At 50.0% G+C, this 26,281-nt stretch overlaps 1 protein-coding gene across 3 annotated transcripts in view; it reads left to right on the plus strand.

The window, feature by feature from the left end:
- The window catches only part of Ccdc57 (coiled-coil domain containing 57), a 91,192-nt gene that overhangs the window by 22,097 nt on the left and 42,814 nt on the right, over positions 1 to 26,281 (plus strand). For 2 of the 3 annotated variants that reach the window (XM_052195879.1, XM_052195877.1), the window contains exons 8-15: positions 547 to 705; positions 2,028 to 2,190; positions 3,089 to 3,223; positions 10,977 to 11,190; positions 11,805 to 11,957; positions 15,787 to 15,887; positions 18,445 to 18,618; positions 24,150 to 24,357. In XM_052195879.1, the coding sequence (XP_052051839.1) occupies positions 547 to 705; positions 2,028 to 2,190; positions 3,089 to 3,223; positions 10,977 to 11,190; positions 11,805 to 11,957; positions 15,787 to 15,887; positions 18,445 to 18,618; positions 24,150 to 24,357 (1,307 nt within the window). The remainder of the gene's footprint in view (positions 1 to 546; positions 706 to 2,027; positions 2,191 to 3,088; positions 3,224 to 10,976; positions 11,191 to 11,804; positions 11,958 to 15,786; positions 15,888 to 18,444; positions 18,619 to 24,149; positions 24,358 to 26,281) is intronic. The other variant, XM_052195878.1, reaches the window with a different exon arrangement.

Genomic DNA, 26,281 nt, shown 5'->3' on the forward strand with positions numbered 1-26,281 from the left:
CATGGTCTCTTCCCAGGGATGTGATCACTGGTACACTGTGATCACAAAAGCAGGTTGTTCCTGTGAACAGGAACGGTCTTGCTTAGATCACCTCCCCTGAAAGTGTCACTTGGTGTTTGTTTTTTGGAAAAGCTTGTCGGGTTTGGGCGGTTCGTCCAGCACTTGACTGCCAAGCTAATGTGTGGACTCTTCTTGTACTTTTAACTGAAGCGTGCTGGGTGCTGGGCTGGGCACAGTGAGAGGTATAACGCTGACTCAGCAGCTGTGCTTCTCCCCCCCCCCCCCCCCCCCAACGCGCAGGCTGTGTGCTGATCACCTTTCCACCTTGTGTAATCTGGCCTTTATAGTCAATTAGTTAACATTTGCATGGCTGCCTGCTAGATATTTCTCCCTGAGTAGAACCATGGTCTTAAATTAGGCAATGGTTTGCCTTCTCTTGTGGCTTTTTGATGAGGGCTTGGCAACTTTGTGTACATTCCTCTGGGTCTGTGTGGGAGCATGAGAGAGAACAGGAGAACCTCACTGCACATATGTCTTCCTGTGTAGATTTCGGGAAGACGCGGCAGCTCTGAAAGCAGCCTGGGATGCCCAGATCGCGCAGATGTCCAAGGAGGCTGTCTCCAAAGACCTCCAGGTGCAGACGCTACAGGGAGAGGAGATGAAGCTCAAGGCCCAGGTGGCCAGGTTCCAACAGGACGTAGACAGGTACTGTCCCCAAGGTTGCCGCCTGCGCTGAGTGCTTCCTGCAGACGAGAACCACTACAGGTCCTCAGGATTGAAACCACATCAAACAAGCTTGGCATTGCATTCCCTGGGGGAGGAACGGTCAACGGGATGAAAGCAGACCGAGGTGGTGGTGGTGGTGGTGGTGGTGGTGGTGGTGGTGGTGGTTGTGGTGGTGGTAATGGTGGTAGTAGTGGTGGTTGTGGTGGTGGTGGTTCTCGTTCCTTTGGCTTTGGTTTGTTGTTCTGATCGATCCTGATATCGGAGCTAAGCTGATTAACTCTGAGACATCCTTCCTTCTGTCAGATGTAATTAGTGTTGGAAGTTTTCTTTCCAGCACAGCGCAGCTACACCCAAGTTCTGATGTTGTTCAGCTAAAACACTGTCTCCAGTGGACTCTCCTGTGTCAGTTGATAGCTTAGGACCAGATTGCCTAACCTCTGACTTAGGCACCATTTGTCAGTGATTCTGACCTAATTCTGCTGTGCATGCAGAATGCACCTTGCATGATTGATTTCCTCTGCAATCTGTTTCATGCCTTTGGGATGTGTTCTGCCCCAGTACTTGGCTAAACAGACTTAAAGCTAAAACATACCCTTGTTGTGGTCTGGGTTCTGAAAATGTCACCTAGACCACTCTGGTAGATAACACTGTTCTGGTCTCCGAGTTCTTGAGTTCTGTTTATTGGTTCTATCAATTACAGGCAAGTGTAGAGACCTTGCGTGGGCGTGGTTCCCTCTCAGCTTTGTGATGATGTGAAGGTTCCACCCGGAGCTCCTGTGTTAGGGCTGTACCAGCTTCCCGCCACACTGGCCTTTGTACAAATATAAACAGGCCCGTTTGTCCCTCTCTGTCCACAGACTGCTGTCTGGCACGGACCCTTAGCCCTCCTGCTTTTTCAGCCTTGTGCCCCCAGGGCAATGCTCCAGTTTTCCTCGTGGGTCTCTGTTCAGAAGATTTACACAGCAGTCGTGGTTTTGGGTTAGGCAGCTTCCCTCCTGGCTTCACACTGGTTCCTTCTGCCCCGTGTGGCCTCCTCCCTCCAGCACTGTTTCTCCAGCGTGTGTTGAATCTTGATGTCTGCCCTTTATGTTTACCTGTCCACGGGTGCTGTTGTTTCTCCAGGTCTCTCTTAGGACAGCTTCTCCTCGCAGCATGCACGCGTCCTTCCTCAGCATGAGGCACGCCTGAAATGGGAAGGATGTGAAGGATCGTGTCAGCCCCCCGTGTACCACTTCACCTTTGCTCTTCACGCTGAAGGGACTGCAGGAAAGTTAACACGGGACATTGGCATGTGTCTCTAGGTACAAGCAGCAGCTGTCCCTGGCCGTGGAAAGGGAACAGAGCCTGGAGCGCAAGCAGGTACAGCTAGGCCTCGACTGGCAGCGCCGCTGCGATGATGTTGAACGAGACCAGATCCAGAGATCAGAGACTTTGATCCAAGGCCTGACCAAGGCCAGAGAGCAGGTGTGTGGGGTACTTGGGGTGGAGTATAAGTAGCACTTACTGTACAGGGGGGGTTGGGCCCTTGCCTTATTATCATCATTATCATTATCATTATCACTATTATTATTATTATTTGGGTTTTTTTTTTTTTTTTTGGATTTGGTTTTTTGAGACAGGGTTTCTCTGTGTAGCCCTGGCTGTCCTGGAACTCACTCTGTAGACCAGGCTGGCCTCGAACTCAGAAATCCGCCTGCCTCTGTCTCCTGAGTGCTGGGATTACAGCGTGCGCCACCACGCCCGGCATATCATCATCATCATCATCATCATCATTTTAAACTTAATTGAATGTATGAGTGCTCTGCTGCATATCCATCTGCCTGCCTGAAGAGGGCGTCATATCCCCCTATAGATGGTTGTGGGAATTGAACTCACGACCTCTGAAAGAGCTGCCAATGCTCTTAACCACTGAGCCTTCTCACCAGCTCACCATATTATTTTTTTTACTTAGAAAAGTCCAAACTCAAATACCGGTTAATTTATGCTGATGTAGTAATGTAATGCAGCTCCGAAATCCCAGCTGCTCAGGAAAAGGAGGCAGGCCATCTCAAAGCCCAAGGCCAATGTAAACAAAAATAAGTCTCTCTGCCTTATCCCCAAGCATGTTTAGGGGCTGTTTCTGGTTCTTGGAGTGCTGAGATAGTCCCTACCCCTTGGGATGGCCCTGCCCAACCCAGCAAACTAGGCACCGTAAGTGAACAGGAAAGCCCTCTCCCAGCATTGGAGGGTGGCCCTAGCATTCTGAGGGCTACACATATAGTGACTCTTGTGGCTGTTCACTTGGTCCTGTTGTCTGCTTTTTAAGCAGAAGGCGGTCTGGTCCCTGAAGACCAGCACTGCCCACAGATGGACATTTTCCCAGGTTGCTGCTAAACTCCAGGAGACAGAGAAGGCCCTGAATAAGCAGGAGATGCTGCTGAAGGCTGTGTCGCTGGAGCGAGACCAGGCTGTGGAAACTCTACGGACACATGGGCTCCTCCCTGGACAGGAGGCACAGGTGAGCCCCTACTGGCTCGAAGAGCCTTCTCTCCACACTTCAGAGTCCATGACCTCAGCTCAGGCTTTCTTACCCGGTCCTCTTGATGACAGTTACTCCAGCAGGGCAAGTCCAAACCTTACAGGATTGAAGTGGGCATGCCAGGGTGTAGTCCTTTAGCATTTGAAGCTCTAACACCCAACATCCAGCGCACACATCCATGCCCAGTGCTGAAGAGGGCTCGGGCACTGCTCTACACTAGGCGGCAATGTCAAGTCACTGTTGAGTCTTTCAGTGTCAAGTGCTGACTTAGGCTGTGTCACCACCTCCCTAGACCATAAAATTTGCCAACTCCATCTCCTAAATATTATTTATTATTATATATTATTATTGTTGGGCGAGAACACATGGGAAGGTCAGAGCATAGCTCTGGAGTTGGTTCTCTCCTCACACCTTTACGTGGGTTTCAGGGAAGAACGCAGACTAGCAGGCTTGCTCCTGGCTCACAGCCTCATAGAGGTGGGTACCACTGCTGTGGAGACCAGTGTGCCAGAGCTGCTGCAGCAGACTAGCTGGGGAGGACTCCCTCTGCTGCATGTTGTGATCCTGGCCATGGAGGACTAGCTGGGGAGGACTCCTCTGCTGCATGTTGTGATCCTGGCCATGGAGGACTAGCTGGGGAGGACTCCTCTGCTGCATGTTGTGATCCTGGCCATGGAGGACTAGCTGGGGAGGACTCCCTCTGCTGCATGTTGTGATCCTGACCATGGAGGACTAGTTGGGGAGGACTCCTTCTGCTGCATGTTGTGATCCTGGCCATGGAGGACTAGCTGGGGAGGACTCCTCTGCTGCATGTTGTGATCCTGGCCATGGAGGACTAGCTGGGGAGGACTCCTCTGCTGCGTGTTGTGATCCTGGCCATGGAGGACTAGCTGGGGAGGACTCCTTCTGCTGCATGTTGTGATCCTGGCCATGGTTAAGACTATCTCAAGGATCAGGGATGCTTGTGCCTCTCTTTAATTCCAGCAGATCTCTGTGAGTTTGGGACTGGCCTGGTCTACATAGTGAGTTCTAAACCAGCCAGAACTACACATCGAAACCCTATCTCAAGCCAAAATTAAACCCACACCAAAAATAAGAATATTTGAAGGGATGAGGAGATAGCCCAGTGTGTTAAGTCTTGCTGTACAGTCATAAGGGCCTAAGCTATGCAGACGTCACCTGATGTTGCCTCTTGACTCCATACAGTTACACATGTACACATCGATACTCACATGGCACACACCAGCATATCACACACACACACACACACACACTTTTAAAGATTTAGGAAGGTGTAGTGGCACACACTTATAATTTCAGTACTTAGGCAACTGAGGGAAGAAAATTGAGTTCAAGGCCGGTCTGGACTACATAAGGTTCTCTATCAAAAACAAACTGAAGAACATTAAGTAGGCACGGCTATAGAGAGGGAGCACTTCCTTGCATGGCCGGAGGCCTAGACGCAACACCACAAATACCTGGAAGTGATCCATTGCGGCACACAGTCCTCCTTGCTGCCCTGTGAGGCACACTCAAGCACATGCCGTCATGGGACATCTAATGAAGACCACATCGTAGCTCCATGGGAATTGTTCTGCTGCAGGAGACTGGCTCTGTGTGCTCTTGGCTGGGAGCTACAGCCTCATGAAAGGCACTCATGGGAGTAGTGGTAGCAGCCTCTCGGCTACTGCAGCATAAAGGAAGGCTTGAGAGGAAAGAGTTAACACAGGATCTGGGGTGAAGCCAGGACACCAGCATCCTAGCACCACATAGTCACTAGCTGGGACTCAAAGGCTTTGCTTCACTTTTTAGTTCTTTTAGGGCTTGTTTTGTTGCTTTTGCTGTTATTGTTTTGGTTTTTGTTATTGTTTTTGTTTTTGAGAAAGAGGCTCACTATATAGCTTTAGCTGTCCTGCAACTCACTGTATAGGGAGGGCAGTGAACTCTTTTTTTTTTTTTTTCCTGAGACAAGATTTCTCTGTATAGCCCTGACTGTCCTGGAACTCGCTCTGTAGATCAGGCTAGCCTTGAACTCACAGAGATCTGCCTGCCTCTGCCTCCCAGGTGCTGCTGGGACAGCATGCACCACCACAGCTTTCCCGTCTTCATTTTAAAATGCAGGCTAGTGCTTCCTCTTTGATTGATCTCATCGGTTTGTGGTGCCAATTCTGAAAACTTGAGTGTGCTGTCAAATGTCCAGACTCACATTTCAGGATGCAGTCATGGGGCCTTTTTTTTTTTATTACATTATTTATTTTGTGTTTCTCTGTGTGTGCATGTGTGCACACACCACCTGGGTGGAGTCAGAGGACATCTTTAGGGAATTGGTTCTCTCCACCATGCATGTTTCAGACTTTCATATCAAGTAGTCTTACCCACTGAGCCATGTCACCAGCCTGGGACCTTTTCCACCATCAAGTCCTGAGTAAGAAGTGGGAATTCTGTCCAAAGACACATGACCTCATGCATGGCGTCTGAGCCACATGAGATGGAGAACGTGGTTTTCCCTTCACAAAGTGGAGCCTAGCAGCTCTGCAGTGACGACAGCCAGACACTGGTTACAGGATGCCTGTGGACTGAGTTGCATTCCCCACAAGACTCGGATTTAAAGTCCTGACCCCAAGACTTCAGAATATGACTCACTGAGATTGTATTGCTGAGGGTGTAGTAAATTAAGATGCGCCATGCTGGAGCGGAGCAGCCCTGACCTCTGAGCCTTGACCCTGCTTCTGCTGTCCTTAGAGGGAAGGACACATGAATGCACAGGATGGCCCTGTGGTGCCAGAGGCAGAGACTAGAGAGACAAATATACAAGCCCAGGAACACCAGATTCTGACAAGACCTGAATTGATCCGCTGCAAGCCTTCAGATGAAGCACAGATTTCCTCACAGCACAGTGTCAGGCTTTGGGCCTGCCTGCCTAACAGAAGAGAATGCATTTCTGTCAGAGCACAGCTTGTGGCCGCGTGTTCCTGAAACTGTAAGAAACTCCTACAGACTTTCCTCAAGCTCTGCTGGCGCTAACTCTCAGCAAGATCTCACAGCTCTCCTAATCTGTCTCCAGGACCATCTGTCTTCTTAGGACCATCTTTAGTGGTGTGTCCTAGTCAGGGTGCCTATGGCTGTGACCAAAGCAAGTTGGGGAGAAAAGGGTTTATTCACTTATTCTCCCATGTCACTGTCCATCAGGGAAGGAAGTGAGGCAGGAGCTGACAGAGGAGGAACCTGGAGCAGCAGCTGATGCCGAGGCCTGGGAGGGTGCTGCTCACACCTTGCTCCTCCGACTTCTTATAGAACCCGGGACCACCCACAAAGGACTGTGCTTCTCCCATCAATCAGAATGAAGAGAGTGCCCTGCAGGCTCGCCTACAGCCTGATCTTATGGAGGCATTTCCTTAATTGAGGTTCCCTTCTCTCTGATGACTTTAGCTTGTGTCACGTCATAAAACTGTCTAGCACGGGGTCCTTTTTTATTTTTTCAGTAGTCAAACACCTGCCCCTTTATGAAGGTCATTCACCAGCTCTCTGGAGTAACAGTACTGAAGTTCTTACAGGCCCTTCCTGAGGGACGCCTGCCTCAGACTTGTCTTTCTCCTACCAAGCTGTCATCCCTTAAAGGCCAAGTTCCCAGATCACGATCACAAAGAGAAGGCACAAGGGGGCAATAGTGTCCACACTGCAAGTGACTACCGAGGACGGCCCTGGTGCTGGCAGCTGAGTGTGCCTATAGGTAGCCGTGCTGTGGGCATGCAGACTCTGAGCAGCAGAGTTTTGCTAACAAAACACATGTCTCTGAATTTTCACACTCTGCAGTTCCCAAACTTGGCCCATGGCAGACCAGTTGGGTGAAGATACTCCTGACCCCTCCTGGGGCCTGTGAGGAGAGCTGCCCCAGGGGTGCAGCACTGAGGACACCTGAGCAGCTGAGCTCACATTTCTGCCCCAAGAATCAGAGGATGATGAGGGAGCAGATGCCATTTGGCACACCCGGACCTCTTACCCCACAGGCTTTCGTGAGGTCATACATGAAGTGCTCTGTCCCCAATCTGAGCACAGGAAAAACTATAGATGGAGGATGGAAGAAAAAGTACTTATTTTCATCAATGGTCCATTACTGGAAGCTTTCTTGTACTTTTCCCCTAGGCTGGCAATCAAAAGAATACATTTGTCTCCAAGTACCAGCTAAGCAGGTCAGCGGGGCCTATCGGTTGGCCGGTTTTTGTTAAGTAAACAATAAACTTCAGAAGTGTGCTCTATAGTCAGGAACAGCCCATACCCACCCACCTCCTCAAGTATACCCTTGATCTTGGACACAGTATCTGGCTGTGTCCCAACAACCAAAGCAGCCAGTGCAGTTCCCAGAATCTGGCTGCAGACATGGCTTTGGCACAGAGTGATGGGCCAGGGCTCAGGAGGGAGAAGCCCTCACCAGCTCCTCACTGGCAGCATTATGGAAAACTTTGAACCAAATGGTGAGGGTTGCCTCACCTGTGCTACTGGGGAGCCGCAGAAGTCAGCAGAGGAAACATGCCGAAGTGTCGTCGAGTGGAAACCTCTTACAGGCCCTGCTAGGAGCACCTGAGGACTAGCTCTGGACAGACAGGAGCCTGTGCTGTGCCAGAGATTGACACCAGATTTGCCACAGGCTTCCTCAGCACACGGGCATTGGCTGTGTGTGACATCCATCTTACAGGCTTCCGTCTGGCACCTGTGATGTGGGACATCACTCGTGGTCTAGGGCAGATCAGAAGGGTGGCCCTTGTACTTCAGAGTTGTCACCTCAGGGATCCCAAGAGGGAGAAGATGGAGCCAGCCTGAGAACAGGAGAGGCTCTTAGTCAGCTTGGTGTCACAGCTGTGAGGTAGCACAGGGATGACCGGGTCCCCCGGGCTTTGCTGTTGCTTCTGCTCCACAGAAGTTCTCCCCAGGTTTCCTGGCCTGGCTGCTGTGCTGTCCATTGCCAGAGAGGGGGAATCAGCCAGTCATAATAAAGGAGAGGCTGGGTGTTGCAGAAAACTGAGGTGGCCCCTTCTGCCCAGGGGGTAAGAGCTGGGGTGAGCTCAGGTTGGGCTAGAAGGTTGGCACCACAGCTGCACATTCAGTCAGCCTGGCTAAAAAGAACACTGGTGAGCTGGGGCTCAGGTTAAGAGAGATGAGAATTTAGTTCTAGGAGTAAAAAACTTACTGCAACCTAAAAAGCTCTAGTTGGGCTAGTGAGAATGCTCAGTGGGTAAGGGTGCTTGCTGCCAAACCCGAAGACCCGAGTTTGATCCCCAGGACCCATTGTGGAAGGAGAGGACCAACTCTCCAAAGTTGTCTTCTGACATCCATATGTAGACTGTGGCATGTATATATACACACAAAGACACACGGAGAGAGTGTAATTTTAGAAGTGGGGCTGGGGTGGCTGTAGTTAGCACTGTAGTGAGAGGATCTTTGAGATCATGCAGGCCTAGAGCAGACCCAGCTTAGGCCCTCTCAGCCTCAGGAAGTCTGCACTTGTCAGTGGAGGGAGGTGCCCCCTAACAGTACTTCTGTCTGAAATCCACAGGCCCGGGAAGTAGGCAGATGGACAGACAGTAGATGGAATGGGGGGAACATGTCGCGGGAGGCGGGGACATGAGTAGAGGAGGGGGCAGGGCAGTGTCTGAGGGGCTGAGCTCCTGCTGAGCACTTTACTAGGAAGTTTGTCTTCCTTTACTTCTACCATTAATATTTCTACCCCATAGAGATCCCTTAGAGACATAATCTGAATGCATCTATCACACAGCTTGCTTTAATGTGCTGAGTCATTGTCTTACCAGGTTGTTAGATTGTTGACAAGCAGGGTTGAGATGGTGTGGTTGGGAGAGGTTGCTCAGCGGTTAAGAACACTTCTGCTCCTGCTGCTCTTGCAGAGGACCTGGGTTCAGTTCCCAGCACCCCGTGGCTGCTCACATCCATCTGTCACTCCAGTTCCTGGTATTCTATACCTTTTTCTGGCCTCTGTGGATAGTGCATACATGTGGTGCATATACATATTTGCAGTCAAAACACTCATACCATAAAAATAATCTTTTTTTTATTGTGGTATTGGACACATTTGTGTCTCCTCCTCAGAAGGAAGATCAGCTAGGATCTCCTGTACTGGGTCTTGCTTGGCTTATGACCAGAGAAGCTGGTAACAGCCTCAGTTTGCACTGATGGGCACTTGAAACACGTCTGGGCATGTTGAGTAGCTTTTTCTTTCCTTTTGCTCTGAGTGTCAGTTTACCCTGCACTTCCTGCTGTCCCAGGCTTAGGGGCTCTGCTTACCTGACCTGTGTGGATGCTTTCTGTAGCAATTGTAGTTCCTGCTCCTCTCTCTGTTTTCAGCTGTGTTCTACCCAGTGAATTGTCTTACTTTTCTAAAACTGCATAGAAGTCATAAAGCCAGGGCTGAAGAGATGGCTCACTGGTTAAGAGCACTGGCTGTTCTTCAAGAGGACCCAGGTTCAATTCCCAGCAGCTACATGGCAGCTCATAGCTGTCTGTAACTTCAGTTCCAGGGGATCCAAGAGCCTCACATAGACATACATGTAGGCAAAACACCAGTACATAAAAAATAAAAATAGATAAATCTTGGCCGGGCAGTGGTAACACTGGGCAGCTTTGATCCCAGCACTTGGGAGGCAGAGGCAGGTGGATCTCTGGGCTCAAGGTCAGCCTGGTCTACAAACCTAGTTCCAGGACAGCCAGGGCTACACAGAGGAAACCCCGTCTCAAACAAACAAACAAACAAACAACAAATCAATCGATCGATCAATCTTTTTTTTTTTTTTTTTTTTTTTGGTTTTTCGAGACAAGGTTTCTCTGTATAGCCCTGGCTCTCCTGGAACTCACTCTGTAGACCAGGCTGGCCTCGAACTCAGAAATCTGCCTGCCTCTGCCTCCCAAGTTCTGGGATTACAAGCATGTGCCACCACGCCCGGCTTCGATCGATCTTTTTTAAAAATTAAAAAATTTCATAAAGCCTTTGGCGCAGTAAACATAGGCATGTGACTAAACTGTCACCTCTCTAGAGCTCCCTGACACCCTTCCTCCTTCCTAGCTCCATGACCCTTGTCTGTGTCTGAGAATCCAGCTACTGAGTGGCCCTGTCATTCACGCAGCAAATGCCCCTCGAGGCATACCTCTGCCTTTGTGCCAGGAGGATCATGGTGTTGTAGGAACTTTTTCCCCAGGGAAACAAACTTCTACATTCTCCGCACAGTGCTTGATGACAAACCAAAGTATGATTCTTCCAAAATCCAACTGGGGGAATCCAAGACCTTACTGGGCTTTCTCACAGGTCATGCGTGAGTGAGGAAATCTAGAGCGATCATATTATCAATTTAGCCCAGTGTGGACACTGACTTTCCCACCCCTGCCTTCAGTTAACTGTCCACAGTATGTACACACCCTGACACGTCTCTGGACCATGAGGATGTGTGTAGTTAGGACAAGACTGCACACTACTGGGTGCAAGGAGGAGAGGCCAGAATGTGAGGTGAGGGTCTTCATTCCCACCTGCGAGGAAGTTTCATCAGTCAATAAGCCTGATCCTGGGCGGTCTCTTTCAAATAATAAGCTTTTCTGTTAAAGATGGTGGCTGTTACAGCCAGAGGGTAGTGTTCTACCACACTCTGCAGACCATGGCTCCATGCTGAGTTGGAACAAAGGACCTCTCCTTTTGTACCCCTGATTATTCCCCCTTGCTGTGTATGGTTGGCAGGTACCTCCTCAGCAGCATGAAGGAGAAATAAGGGCAGATTCTCCATCTGCTGAGATCCAGAGGCTCCAGGAACAGAATGCAGGTCTGCGGAACGCTGTGTCACAGATGAGGAGGGAGATGGAAATGCTGAGTGCTCACCTTCCCTCCGCCCAGCCAGAGGAGTGTTCAAAAGCAAAGCCTGACCCCACGGCTGGAGGAGACACAGCCCCTCCAGGTGAGCAGGGAGAGAGACAGAGAAGCACGAGTGGGGACGTGGGAACCGATAGAGCAGGGAGAGCAGCCCTAGGCAGGCTTCTCATTCCAGTTGTGATAAATTACCATGGAACACAGCAGTTGCTTGTCCTTCAAGAGAGAAACTTAAGTTTTATATTTAATGATGCTTCCTTGGCGACATAGGGGGAAAGTGCGGGATGCATATTTGATACCCCTGGCAGGCAGGCAGACTGGGCAGGATGTGGCAGTGCCAGCAGGGTTGCCAGGCAGGCCTTCCTCAGGAGGAGCATCCCACGGTAGATCTGAGCTGGCAGCCCCACCCATGTCTGGTTCTTAGCAGGCAGCATGACTGTTTCTAAGGGACAAGCCCCTGGTGTGGGAGTCATTCCCTCCATTCAGAAAGCCTGTGGGAGTGGAGGCAGGCCGATTCTCATTCCTGGTCCCAGAGTCTCCCCAGAGGATGTGGAGGCTAAGCTGAGAACTGAAGGTTGGTCAGGGGTCAGGGGGCGCAGCGAGATCAGGGCCAGAGGAGAGCCTGCGGGCCCTGCGCTTCGGCAGCAAGACCGTGGGGTAAGTGTGCCAGTGAGTGTGTGTTGTTCCCTGGTGTTTTGGCAGATTATGTTCTGGCCCTTGAAGCAGAAATGCAAAACCTAAATCATAAACTTAAAGCATTGGAAGAACAGCTACAACGCACAGAAGAGCCCATGAAGACGTCCGTGGCCACTGTTGATCCACACCATGGTGCCCACAGCTCTGCAGAAGCAGCTGGTGAGAGTCCCTGGCCACCTGAGCCTATTCTCTTTCCCAGTAACATTGACTGTGTGAAAGCTAACATATATGGTCAGTGGTGGCACACCCCTTTAATCCCAGCACTTGGGAGGCAGAGGCAGGCGGATCTCTGTGAGTTTGAAGCTAGCCTGGTTTACAGGGTGTGAGTATCAGGACAGCCAGGGCTACACAGAGAAACCCTGTCTCAAAAAAAAAAAAATTTACAATTAATAAAAATTAAACAATGTTTGAGGGTTTTTTGTTCTTTTCTTTGTTGTTGTTTTTAGGACAGGGTTTCTCTGTATAGCCCTGGCTGTCCTGGAACTCACTCTGTAGACTAGGCTGGCCTCGAACTCAGAAATCCGCCTGCCTCTGCCTCCCAGAGTGCTGGGATTACAGGTGTGCGCCAGCACCGCCCAGCTTAAACAATGTTTAAGAATAAAGAAAATTGAGACAATTCCTTAAGGCAAGTCTTCCAGATGCATGCATAGCTGCACAGTCTTTACTACCATCAGCCACCCTGTCTCCAGGACAGGAGCTCCCTGGAAGTCCCTAGTGTTAGGTGGGAATTCTGTCTTCTTGTGTGAGTGGAATTATGTAGTACATGAGCATTTGTCTGGTGTCTTTGGCCTAAATTGTGTTTTAGTGGACAACACCAGGCTTTACGGTACTTGCCCAACCCGCTAACGGACAGTCACTGCCATCAGCAGTTTGCAGGGCAGCTGCACAGCATACATAGTCTGTCTTCCTGGCTGGCTTCCCTGTGTGGCGCATCCCATTACAGTGTGAATTTACAGCTCGAGTGAGCACGAACATCTTTTTGGAATCCTCACTTGCCCTGGCTGTCACAGAGCACGTATTAGGGACGTCTCTGAGGCAGTGACAAAACACCATGACTTAGAGACCTTACAGAAGAAAACACTTATTTTTGTTTACAGTTGCAGAGGGTTAGAGTCTATAAAGACAAGGCAGAAGCAACAGACAGGTGTGGCAACTGGGAAAGAATGAGAGCTCCATCTTGAGCCACAAGCACAAAGCAGATAGAAGTATAGAGTCTTTCGCCTCCAGTGACATACCTCCATCGAAGGCCACACCTCCTAAGCCTCCCTAAACACTGCCACCAAGTGGGGACCAAGTGTCCAAACATCTGGGCCTGAGAGGGACAGTATCCTTTGAAGCACGACAATGCAGTACTACAGCCTGGCCTTATACCTATGCTGCTGGCCACTTGTGACCTCTGAGAGACCCTGGAGTTCTGAGCAGCACTCCCACTGCCTGGGCTCCCTCAGGGTTCTCCACAGATGTCTACCCACGGCCCTTCCCGGGAGTGTGCTGGCCTTGGTGCGGACCTTATGCAAGCCAGGAACACGGATGCCCAGACATCTTTCCTAGAATAGGCTTGCCCTGGGCCTTTCCATTCTTTACAAAGAAGGAGAGAATGTCTGGGGTGCAGTATACATCCCCTGGTACCTGAGGGAAGGAAGGACAGGAGCTCACGTGGGTCATCCAGGGCCCCATGCCTGACCAAGGAGCTGTCTCTCTTTCACCTTGCAGAGACATTTATTTGTGTGTCAGGTTGTGATTAGTCAGCAAAGCAGGGTGGAACGCACTGTCTTGTCAGGCCACCCTTCCCTGGGAAGGAGCCCGGCACTGTGGTGCAGCTTCCTTATGGGTCCTGGGAAGGAGCCTGGCACTGTGGTGCAGCTTCCTTATGGGTCCTGGGAAGGAGCCTGGCACTGTGGTGCAGCTTCCTTATGGGTCCTGGGAAGGAGCCCGGCACTGTGGTGCAGCTTCCTTATGGGTCCTGGGAAGGAGCCCGGCACTGTGCTGCAGCTTCCTTATGGGCTGCTGCACCTGGCTTGCCAACCTTTCATGGAGAAGTACTACATTTGTGCCCAGGAGTAAGATAGGCTTGTCACTTTGTTTCCTTTTTTGTTTTTTGTTTTTTGTTTGTTTTGTTTCCAAGACAGGCTTTCTCTGTGCAGCCCTAGCTGTCCTGGAACTCACTCTGTAGACCAGGCTGACCTCAAACTTAGAAATCCGCCTGCCTCTGCCTCCCAAGTGCTGGGATTACAGGCGTGCGCCACCACTGCCCGGCTTGTTTCCTTTTTTGTAATGTTCTACACTGAGTTTGGAACCAGGGTTACTCTGGCCTTATAGATATGCATGATCAGACACACACCTTCTTTTTCTTAAATGATTTATTGAATTTAACTTTCAAATCGCCAGGGCCTAGAGTTTTCCTTGTGGGAAGATTTGAAACTTAAGTATGTATTTGTAGTTAAGGGATTGTTCATATTTTGTTCCTTTTTTTTTTTTTTATTTTCCCAAGACACACTCTGTAGACCAGGCTGGCCTTGAACTCACAGAGATCCACCTGTCTCTGCCTCCTGAGTGTGAAATTAAAAGCCTGCGCCAGCACTGCCATATTTTCTTTTTATATATTTTGTATTACATTATACTGAGAAAGTATCCATCTCATCAAATTTTTAAACTTCTAGGATGAAGTTCCTTATCATATCTATTTGCTTCTTTGAGATAATAATCCTCCTGCCTCCACTTCTTGAGTAGCTGAGACTGCAGCTGTATTGCTGTACCCTGAGTCTTAAATGTCCAGACACTCCCCACACACCACATTGGACGTTTGCTTCTGCTCGCTCTGTCCTTTCTCCCTGGGAGTGTGCAGATATTTATTTCTTTATTCATTACTTTACAAAATGTCAGCCACTGGGATTGCTGACATAAGAGTATGCGTTACTTTCCATTTTCTTATTAACTAATGTTAATTCTATTCTGCCCTTCCTTCTAGATTATTCATTTTACATGGGTTAATCTTTTATTTCTAAGACATGCACCTATGCTCAAATGTTCTTTTTCCTTTTTTGTGCAGAGCTAGAAATGGAGCCTAGAGCCTAGCACACGGGACTCCGGCCACCTCTCTGCCTCTGAGCTTTAGCCACAGCCAGTGTTTTGGGGCTTCTTTGTTTTTGTTTTTGTTTTTTACATGTATGGGTGTTTGACCTACATGTGTCTGTGTACCACGTGTGTGCCTGGTAACTGCAGAGGCCAGAAAAGGGTGTCAGATGCTCTGGAACTGAAGTCACAGATGGTTGAGAGCTGCCTTGTGAGGGCTGGGAACCAAACCCCAACCCTCTGGAAAAGCAGCAAGTGCTCTGTACCCCTAGGTCATCCCTTTAGTCATACCCGACCCACCTCACAGCCAGCTTTTCATTTCTAGACCAAGTAGATCAGGCTGGCCTTGAACTCACTCCAAAGCCTTCTGCCTCAGTCACCGGGCCTCGATGCTGTGAGTTTCCTTCAAAGGACAGCTTTACATATATTATTATTATTATTATTATTATTATTATTATCACCATCATCATCATCATTATTATTATTTACATGTATGTATTTTACGTATATTTTTTTACAACACCCTTACAGTTCTTACAGTGGTTTTTACATTCCAAGCAAAGTAACTTGGAATACCAAATGTCGCTTCTTCTTTAACGCAGGTATTATGTGAACATCTTTTTTTTTTTTTTTGGAAATAAATGGCCCTGTATTTAAATGGGAAAATTGATCAGATTTGACATGGTAAGGCTGGGTTTCACCCTATAGTCCCACTCTCTTTATATATAAGGTTGAACTAAAATAGCACGTCTCTGGTCTTTCTAGGGACCCAACCCTTTGATTCAGGGATGGACATATTTACCTTGAGGTCAGTTAGAAGCTTCAGTGAGCCTCTGTGGGAAAGGAGGGTCAGCTTCACAGGGCGACTGTTTCTGTTTCTCAAGTTTGAGCTGACAGCAACTGTTCTTACCCACAGACCCAACGCTGGCAGACCAGACATCCATTGCATTAGCACTCAGAAAGCTTGGAGACAGAGTGCATCTCTTGAACTTGTTGGTGACACAGCTCAGAAAGAAGGTGAGACTAGCCTAGTCACTGAAGGTTGTGCAAGCATTGCAACTGAAGAGCCAAAGCAGATGTAGGCACAGGTGCAGGCTCTGAGAGGGGCCAGGCGTGGCCTCATTGACCTTGCATGTCTTTCCAACTTCTGTTTTCTTCAGAACAAAGGACTGCACTGTGCAGTAGTTGGTTTATCTCATGTGTGTGGCTCTAGATGATTCACAGGGAAGCCTGATCCGGAAGTGTCTGCTGTTGTCCCAGCACTCAGGAGGTTGAGGCAGGAGGATCAAGGTCAGCCATGGCTATAGGAGAGTTGGAGGCCAGCCTGGGATCCATGAGGCCCTAACCCAAGACCCCAGCAGCAGCAACAGTGCACACGCACACACATATATGTATGTATGTGCACACACATAAATATGTATATGTGTTTGTGTACAGTATGCATTTTATATGTATAGATTATGTTGCATATACATATTTTATATGTACACATATATATGAAGAGAAAGAAGAAAATATACAAGAAGACTAGGTAGAAGAGAGGAGGCCTTGACAGAGGGCATGATGGACACATAAGACTTGTATAAGTGAAGTCACTATGTCCGGCTTCTTTCACTTAACCCAGGAGTTTGCTTTGTTTTGTTTTGTTTTTGAGACAGATGTATGTAGTCCTGGCATTCTCTATGTAGACCACGCTGGCCTCAGACTCATAGAGATCCTCCTGCCTCTACATCCCAAGTGCTGGAATAGCTCCTTAATTTCAGTGTTCACATGTGTTATGTCACACATGAATGCTTCCTTCCTGTTTGTAGCCACACAGTACTCTCCTGTTGCTTTGTTTATCTATCTACCTGTGGATAGACATGTAGGTTGCCTGTGTTGTTGGCCATCGCGAATGGTGTAAGCATCTGTACAAGCGTCTCTGTCCAGATGTGTCTTCAGTCTGGGGACTGTGTACCCAGGAGAGCTACTGTGCCAACGTTGTGGAGAGTCTGTGCTTACCCTTTGAGTAGCCACCAGACTTTTCTAGAGCAGCGGTGGCGGCAGCAGTGCCTCCCCACTGTCGCTGTGCTAAGGTCTGTTTCCTCCACGTGCTCACTGACAGCAGCCCTCTCTTCCCTCTTGATTCTGGCCACTCTGGTTCATGGCATTTCATTCTGTGATTTCATTCCCCCTGTACTTCCCTGCTGACAAACAGTGCTCAGCACCATCTCCCGGGGATGGCCGCCTGCAGCCTCCTGTGATGGATGTCTGCTTAGATCCTCTGCTTACCTTTAGTGGAGTGCATTCTGGATCCAAGATCCTTAGCAGGCACATTGCTTGCTAAATCTCCTATTCTCCATCTTGTCTTAACTCTTAGACACTAACCACAGTGTGCCCACCTTTCCTGTTACTTGAGCCATCTACGGTGAGTGAGGAGGGGCATACTGTCCTCTCACCGCTGTATAAATGTTCTTCATGAGGCGATGGGAAGAAGGGATGGTCGAGCAGAGACAACCGCAGGCATCCCCGGAACAGAAGCACTGTGTTGATTCCCTTAACCTAGAACGGGTGGCCACCATGTGAGAAATGTCCTTCCCATTCTCCTTCTTCTCCTCCTGCCCAGCCAGGCTACAGTGCTGGTGACACAGTGCGCCTGCTGCCACCGTCACCCTGTGGCTTGACTTCCCTTTCTGACTTCACGTCCGCCACGGCCACTCCTCCTGTTGTCTATGTTTATTTTAAGATAGGCTCTCCTGGAACCCAAGCTGGCTGAGAATGGCCTTGAAGTCTTCTGATCTTTCTACCTCTACCTCCCAAGGGTTAAAATCCCAGGCGTGGACCACTACCCTATTTATGTACTATGGCAATGAAGCCCAGGGCTTCCTGCGTCCTAGGCACAGGCTCTACCAGCCGCGCATCCCCACCCATCACTGCCTTGTGCAGCTTTCCCACACCCCACCCCCGCCCACCTCCCTCTCAGCCACTTCTCTACCACTACCCTCATTGCTTGGGATCTCTACAGAACCTTGGCTGTCCTAGACTCACTATGTAGACCAGGCTGTCCTCAAACTCCCAGAGATCCACCTGCCTCTGCCTCTGCCTCTGCCTCTGCCTCTGCCTCTGCCTCGAGTGCTGGGATTAAAAGTATGTGCCATCTCACCCATCCTACCACCTGCCCTTTTGATAGAAAAGACTTCCTGGTCACCAGCAATGTTCTCGAGGCAGTTATATCTTCCTGGGAAATAGAGCTCAGGAGTGGCTTTTTTTTTTTTTTTTTGAGACAGGGTTTCTCTGTGTAGCCCTGGCTGTCCTGGAACTCAGAAATCATCCTGCTTTTGCCTCCCAAGTGCTGGGATTAAAGGTGTGCGCCATCACTGCCTGGCTGAGTGGATTCTAACCCACTTTCATGCACCAGTTCTCCCCACTGAGCCTGGGCAGAAGTGGAGCACATGGGGCAGGTTTGCAGATTATCATGTACGGCAGGAATTGGCCACTTGGCCCTGCTCTACCCCTGCACTTTGTGTTCCTGTCCTTTGTAGGACAGTCCCCACACTTCCTAACATTAACATTGCCTTCTGAACTGATTGCCTAGCTGCGGCAGAGAACCCCGGAGCTGGTCGCCGTCCAGCGTGAGATCCCCAGTGAGGTGGACCAGGTGCACCTGGAGGTTTTAGAGCTGCAGAAGCAGGTGGCTGAGCTAAGGAAGCATCTCAAGATGGCACAGCCCCAAGGAGAGCCTTCCTCCAGGAAGCAGGTACACAGAGAGGTGGGTGCCAGCCATGCATGACTGCCGCCATCTTCTCCACCCTGGCCTGTCAGCTTCCACAGCTGAAGGTGGCCATGTTTGCTGGTACTGCCTCTCTTTTCACTGTCTGTCTCTGTGAGCTTGCTCATGCCTCTGGTTCTTTCTTTGGCCGCCCATACTATTGCTGGACTAGAGCTCATGCCCTCATTGATTGAAAAGTCTTCCTTAGAAAGCACATTGAAAAGAATGCATATCTCTCAATAGACAGGCCTGGACTGATGGCTAAGAAGGCACTCTGTGTGACCTGACCTGGCCTGCCTGTGAGAGGAGGGACCACAGAGCCCTTAACGTCTAGTCAGCACTGTGGCCAGGGCTGAGGCCTAATGAACTGAATACACACTGAATCCCATAACAGAGTCTAATCTACAGAAAGGGCCCCAGACCTCCTACCTAATTGGAACCACAGGTAGGAAGGGTGACACTCCTACTTCTGCTGCTGTGCCCGAGGCCATGCCCATCCTTCAGTGACCTGGGTGGTGTGTACTGACTTCTGATGGCCTTCTCCCTCTGTACTGACCTGCTGTGGCCAACCAGTGATGACTCCCTGCCAGTTGACCTGCAGTGACAGTGGTGACTTATGCTCACCTTTGGCTGCCTGTGCTGACCTACAGTAGCCACCTGTGGTTGCTGGTGGTGACCAATTAATCACCAGAGGTCATAGGCACTCGCCTGAGATATTTAAGACAGTGTGTACTCACACAGTACCATATCACAGGAACAGGAGCACAGGCCACAGCCTCTGGCAGAGGTCGTGTCTTAGAACAAGCAGAAAGGAAGCAGGCAGGGGTGGAGCTGAGGGAGCTAAGGCTCCAGCAGAAGACTGACCTGGCCAGTACTGAAGGACCAAGCGGTGTTCTTCCCCAAGGGTTCCTGTACCCCGCCCGGGCCTCCCAGGACTCTCAGACCTTCCCACAATCCAGCAGTCCAGGGGAAGTGGGCAGGCAGTTCAGCACGTCATACAGACACTGGATCTTAAATAGTGGTAGACTAGGTTGAAGCAGGAGATGTAGGCCTTGACAGTCACATTTATCGGGTCACATTGTAAAAATACTTTTTTTTAAAAGTTATTGGGTGCCGGGTGGTGGTGGCGCACGCCTGTAATCCTAGCACTCTGGAGGCAGAGGCAGGCGGATCTCTAAGTTTGAGGCCAGCCTGGTCTACAGAGTACCCTTGTTCCTGTTGGATCTTAGTAGCTATGATTTTGGCGCACTGTGAGGTCATTCTCTGGATAGAGCTCCAAGAGTGTCCAGCCCCACTGCTGGACAAGGCCCCAAGCGTTACACCCACTGTCCAGCAGCATATCCCCCAGTTGGACCAAGTGTTAGATGCCCAGGAATGGGGAGGCCTGGAAATCAGTGCTTCCCAGGGGCATGGCCAGTGCCCCAGCTGTCCTTACCGACACGTACAGAAATGGATGAGACACGTGCGTGCCTGCTCCTCACCGTCCTGAAGCCCACAGCCAGGCACCTGTCCAGAGGCTGCTCCAGAGGCTCTTGCTCCATTTCCAGCATCAGATCCTTGAGCAATGCCAGTTCTAAATGGATATAGTAGGATAGTGCAAACGCCATCCAGGAAGGTGGCCAGAACTGGCCACCTCAGCCAGGAGAGACTACAGTCTACCACGTTCATAGGAAATCCTGAATGATGTGGACCAAGTGACCAGACACGTGGATAAGTGGAAGCCTGCAAGCTATCTCAGCAGGTAAAGGTACTTGTTGCCAAGCCCAAGGACCCAAATCAATCTCTGCGACCCATGTGATAGAAGGAGTGTGACAAGTTCTACTAGTTATTCTATTCCCCATAACATGTACACAGTGACCTGCATAGCACCCCAGACAGATAGACAGACATAGTAAAAATAATCTTTAAAAAGAAAGATTTTCAGACTGGAGAGATGGCTCAAGAGCACTGACTCCTCTTCCAGAGGTCATGAGTTCAAATCCCAGCACCCACATGGTGGCTCACAACCATCCTTAAAGAAATCTGACCCCTCTTCTGGTGTCTGAAGACAGCTACAGTGTACCTACATATAATAAATAAATAAATCTTTAAAAAAAAAAAAAGAAAGATTTTCTTTTTAAAGACTTCTACATGCAAACATCAGTAAGTAAACATGCCAGACAAGGCAGTTGAATGTGGATGTGGAACTTAAGACAGAAGTGTAATGAGAACCAAGGTGTCTGAATCTCTAGTCACACAGTATCTCTTTCACCCTCAGCTGACCTTGATCAGAAGGTGAAAAAGTTCTTTCACTGGAGAAACCTAGGGACTCCAGTTTGACCAACTTCTCCAGCATGAGGACATCAGCATCTGTGCCTAAGTGGAATGTACCCAAGACTCACTCACCTAAGAGATTACCTCAGACAGAGTGAGCGGGAAGGACAGCCACAGATCAGCCCCTCCAGATCCTTGAGGATGTCATTGTCATAAAACACAAATTATGCTACTTTGTGTTTGGCACAGCCTTTAAGCCCAGCACTCAGGAGATTTCTAAGTTTGAGGCCAGCATGCTTTATAGAGTGAGTTCCAGGACAGCCAGGGCCACACAGAGAGATCCTGTCTCAAAACAAAACAGTAACAACCTCCCACGGAGAAAGACTGGAGAACCTTCTAACTTTAGGCACACTCATACTTGGGGGTCCTGGGCCTTGGAAAGGAATCTCAGTGGGGAAGAGTGTGGTCAGGAGGCCAGGATCAACAGTGTGCCACAGTCCTTCGTGAGAAGTGCAGAACTTCAGTGTCTGGGCATGAAGGCGCAGCCTCCCAGCCATCCTCCAGTGTTCCAGGAAGAAGTTTATGTGCAGAGAGGTGGGCAGCCAGGCAGACACGGCAGTCCCCAAGACAGGAGTCTAAGGTAGCCCCTCCAACTGTTCTTTCAGCTTCTGTCAAAAGCAGCTTCAGCCAGGTGGTGGTAGCACACACCTTTGATCCTAGCAGAGGCTAGGATCCAACTGGTCTACAGAGAGGAACCAGGAACCCTGTCTTTTCTTTGCTTTGCTTTGCTTTGCTTTTCAGATCTATTTATTTCATGTATGTGAGTATACTCTCGCTGTCTTGAGACACACCAGAAGAGGGCATCAGATCCCCATTACAGATGATTATGAGCCACCATGTGGTTGCTGGGAATTGAACTCAGGACCTCTGGAAGAGTAATCAGTGTTCTTAACCGCTGAGCCATCTCTCCAGCCCCAGAGGAACCCTGTCTTTTTTTATTTTTTGGATTTGGTTTTTTTGAGACAGGGTTTCTCTGTGTAGTCCTGGCTGTCCTGGAACTCACTCTGTAGACCAGTCTGGACTCAGAAATCCACCTGCCTCTGCCTCCCAAGCGCTGGGATTAAAGGCGTGCGCCACCACGCCCAGCTGCAGGAACCCTGTCTTGAAAAATACAAAACAAAACAAAACAAAACTGCTAGCCTTCTTTTCCCTGCCCAGCCAAAGAGCCTGCAAAACTGGCCACACTTCTGTAGCAGTGTGACGCTGCCCACACAGGTACCTGCACAAAATTCCGTGCAGGCAGTAAACAGGAAGTACCTCTCCCCGTCCACACCTAACTTCCGTGGAGCTTCACTGTTTAGTTAGAGCTTGAGCCCACCACCTTGATCAATACACTTTGAGCACCTGTCCTGTCCTGTGCAGGAGGCAGGCCGAAGGACTGTCCCTGGTGTAGTGTTAGCTGCCTAGAAGCTCTGACCCTGGCTGGTGAAAGACCCTTGTTTTACCACAGACTTCTGCAGGTCTCTGGTCTGGATCGGGTGAGTCTCAGCAAGACATTCCTGCAGATTTCCTTACTCTCCAGACTTGCCACATTCCAAGATGGTGGAAGTGGGTTGCCACAGTGCCACTCAAGTGCCCGTAGGCCACAAGGCGACTCTGAGTGTGTCTCATGTTGTAAAGTCTTTATTCAGGGGAAAGACTTTACACTTTAACCAAATGAAAATTTTTAACAGCTGAGCCCAGGGAAATCATTCCATATCCTTGAGGCCAGTGTCGCATCAGGAATAATGCCACACTGAGCCCTCCTTCACCCACACACAAGGGTTCTACCCCTGTTTAGGAAGATGATTTGAAGTGATAGGAATCTTGCACTAGGCTAGCCCCTGTAAGGTAGAGCCCTATTCTCCTTTCCTCCAGCTCAGCCCGCCTTCCCTAGGGTCTGATTTACTGTAAATTCTGAAGGCCACATCTGAGGAGACTCAAGAACAAACAGCATACACTGGGAATGCATTGCGATTTGGGACGTTTGGGCTTGTAACAGCACCCCCTGGGAGCACTGTGCACTTGCCTAGCTTGGCCATAGCTTGCCACAGGACCTCCTCGGACCCAGAGTTCCTGTTCCTGCTATGACTGTGAGCCCTTCAGTCCTTCATGGCCTGCAGCTTTTGCCAAGAGCACCCAGATGCAGCGCAGTCACCCACACACTTCAGGCTAGCTGAGGAACAGGAGCACCCAGAGGGCACAAGCGCCTGCCAGCACTGGCAAGGACCAGGAAGACAAAGCAGAGCATGCAGGATGTTCCGGGGCCTTGAACTCAAGCACCCAGAATAGTAACAGATTGTCACAGTTTCTCATAACTCTTGGGAATCAGTGGGGACGCTGGGGCCGGCTCTCCCATACCTCCCTTCCTCACAGGCATCCCTTAGGTTGCGACTATATCTCTGCAGTGTGTGGGTTAGCCCCCAAGTCCAGGCTGGACTGAAGGAGGGGCACAGGGCACTCTCCCAGGGTTCGTGCCTACTCCACCCTGGCTCAGAGTCCCCCCCTCCCTAGCAGTCTCCGGTCTCTCAGGGAAGGGTGACCATAGCTGACCCACAGGGCAGTAAGGGGACAGGCAGGTAGGAGGGGTGAACAGAAGGGAGATGACAGAAGAGAAGGAAAGGTGTGCCTGAGCCTTGTGCAGCCAAGGGGGGTTGGGGTGGGGGTTCAGCCAGCACAGGCGGAGTGGGGCTCAAACCAGTGAGAAGTGCTTGCTTGGCCATGGGCCATTTTCACACAGGGTTCAGGGTTCCCACATCTAGGGTGTTGCTGGAGGCTAATGCGAGGTGTTCTTCTTCCAGAACAGAGCCCATACAGGCCCTCAGGGAGCCCTCTGCTAGCTGAGTATAAGTTCTCATTGTCTCCATTTGAAAGGCACCCCACCTAGACTCTCTCAGCAGAGCTTATGGGGAGTAGGGGGAGGAATGCGCTAGGGACGGGGACAGGAGTGGGGAGGCCAAGAACTATGCAACCCCCATTCCTGGGCGAGAAGTAGCTCACCAAAGCCTGGGTACTGTTCCTGACTCCCAACTCAGTTAAAGCATGCGCAGTAGTCGTTCTATTGTTTTCTTCCGGAAGGATGTCACCAGTCAGCCAGCCGTGGTGATTCTAAGAGGGCAGTGAGCAGCTCAGTGGGCGTGCATCAGACTATCCTAGAACTCCCAGCCCTCAGGATCTCCTCCAGCAGGCCTTCTGGAGTGTCTTAACAGAGCTATCTTCTGGTTGGGTTTTGTGTACAGGGTGTGGCTGACTGGTACCCCATGGAAGGCCAGATGGAGTCCCCTACTTTCCCCCAGGAAGGGACACAGCCTCCACAGACCATATCTGTGTCTCATCTGCAAAGGAAACTAAAGGACGCAGCTAAGAAAATACTCAGCCTCCGCCTAGAGAGGGAGCAGCTCCTAGAGATGGGAAATAGACTCCGAGCTGGGCAGGACCACGCAAAAGGTGAGTGTCTGGGATAGGACGGCAGGCCAGGCCTCAGCTGGGGTCGTGCCAGTGGGGAGGGAAAGTGGTGCCATGGATCTGCCACAGGAGGCCAAAAGAAAAAAGCTTCCTGGCCTGCTTACCACAGCCTGGGGCCAGAGGGAGGGCTGCAGGCTGGCTTCCCAGGGAGGCTGGAGGACAGAGGCCACTGGTGGTGGAATGGAGCCAACCAGAGGCCTTAGGCACAGAGCAGGGCTTCATCTCGGCACTGGGTGTCCCTTGACCCACTCTTCTGGCCACATCTGGAAGGAAGAGCCGTGGAGCAGCTGAGGTCCTGTGAGGCAAGCAGAGGACAGGCCCAGGCCGGGCTGTAGGTGTGGCCAATAGTGCAGTATTGGCTGCAGGGACTCGGGTGATTTCCCACAAGAAGCAAGTGGTTCTTGAGTCCCAGGCTTGTTTGTTGGTTCTTTAATGCAAGACAGATGAGTATAGTAGCTCCTGCCTGTAACCCGGCACTCGGGAGGCTAAGGCAGAAGGGTCCCCACAAGCTTCAGGCCAGCCTGAGCTGTAGAAGTCCTTATGTTAAAAACAAACAAGACTGGAGAGGTAGCTCAGAGATTGGGAGAACTTGTAGTTCAGATCCCAAGACTGACTACAGGGTCCAGACCAAGGCCAGCCAAGGAGCACAGTGCTGGGAATGTCAAGGAGAAGCTCAGGGGGCCACAGATGGACTGTGCCACTGCAGGCCCAGCAAGGTGGATGTCCACTGAGCCTCCTCTTTCTCTCCTGCACATTCGCCTCTACTACTGCCTCTCCCCAAGTCAGAACCCAGCATCTGTTCCTGCCTACAACACCTAGCATTGTAGGGGTTCTTTTTCTTTTTTCAGATTTATTTGTGCATTGGTGTTTTGTCTACATGTATGTCTGTGTAAGGGTGACAGATCCCCTAGAACTGGAGTTACAAACAGTTGTGAGCTCCCCTGTGGGTCCTGGGACTTGAACCTGGGTCCTCTGGATGAGCAGACAGTTCTCTTAATGCCTGAACCGTTTCTCCAGGATCCTTGCTTTTGCTTTTAGACAAGGCCTCATATAGCTGAGATTGGCTTCAAAAGAATCCGGGGCTGGAGAGGTGGCTCAGCGGTTAAGAGCACCGCCTGCTCTTCCGAAGGTCCTGAGTTCAAATCCCAGCAACCACATGGTGGCTCACAACCACCCTATCAAGATCTGACTCCCTCTTCTGGAGTGTCTGAAGACATCTACAATGCACTGTCTTAATATAATAAATTATAATATAATATAATAAATAAATAAATCTTAAAAACAAAAAACAAAAAAAAATGTAACCAAACTTTAAAAAAAAAAAAAAGAATTCCTTGTATAGTGAGGAATGAGTTGATCCTGGGATCACAGGTTTATATTAACATACTCAATTTTCAGTGGTGCTGCGGATCAAACCCAAGGCTGCATACACGCTAGGCAGGCACTGTACCAACTAAGATGCATTTCTAGACCGGTACCTAATGTTTAAATCTCGCATGAGGGAGATCCCCGCAGGAACACTGACTCTAAGATCAGCCTGCGCTACAGCGTGAGACAAACTAAATCAAGGGATTGAAGCAATGGCTCAGTGTACTTGCTGTTCTTGCAGAAAATCTGGGTTTAGTTCTAGCCCCAACTTGGTGACTCACAACTCTATAACTCCAGTTCCAGGAGATGCAACCCTTTCTTCTGACCCCACAGGCAGTAGGCGGACCTGGGCTTACATGCAGGCCAACCACTCATGTACATAAAACAAATAAATAAATCTACATTTTAAACAAAAGAAAAAAACACAAGTCAGAACAAAAATGTAAGAAAACAGAACTGAGTGGCTGGAGCCCATCTACACTGGGGGCAGACTCCTGCACCCTTTAGTCTCTGTGTGCATTCACCCTCACCAACCACG

Source organism: Apodemus sylvaticus, chromosome 10 (genome assembly GCF_947179515.1).
Source record: "Apodemus sylvaticus chromosome 10, mApoSyl1.1, whole genome shotgun sequence".
Lineage (NCBI taxonomy): Eukaryota > Metazoa > Chordata > Mammalia > Rodentia > Muridae > Apodemus > Apodemus sylvaticus.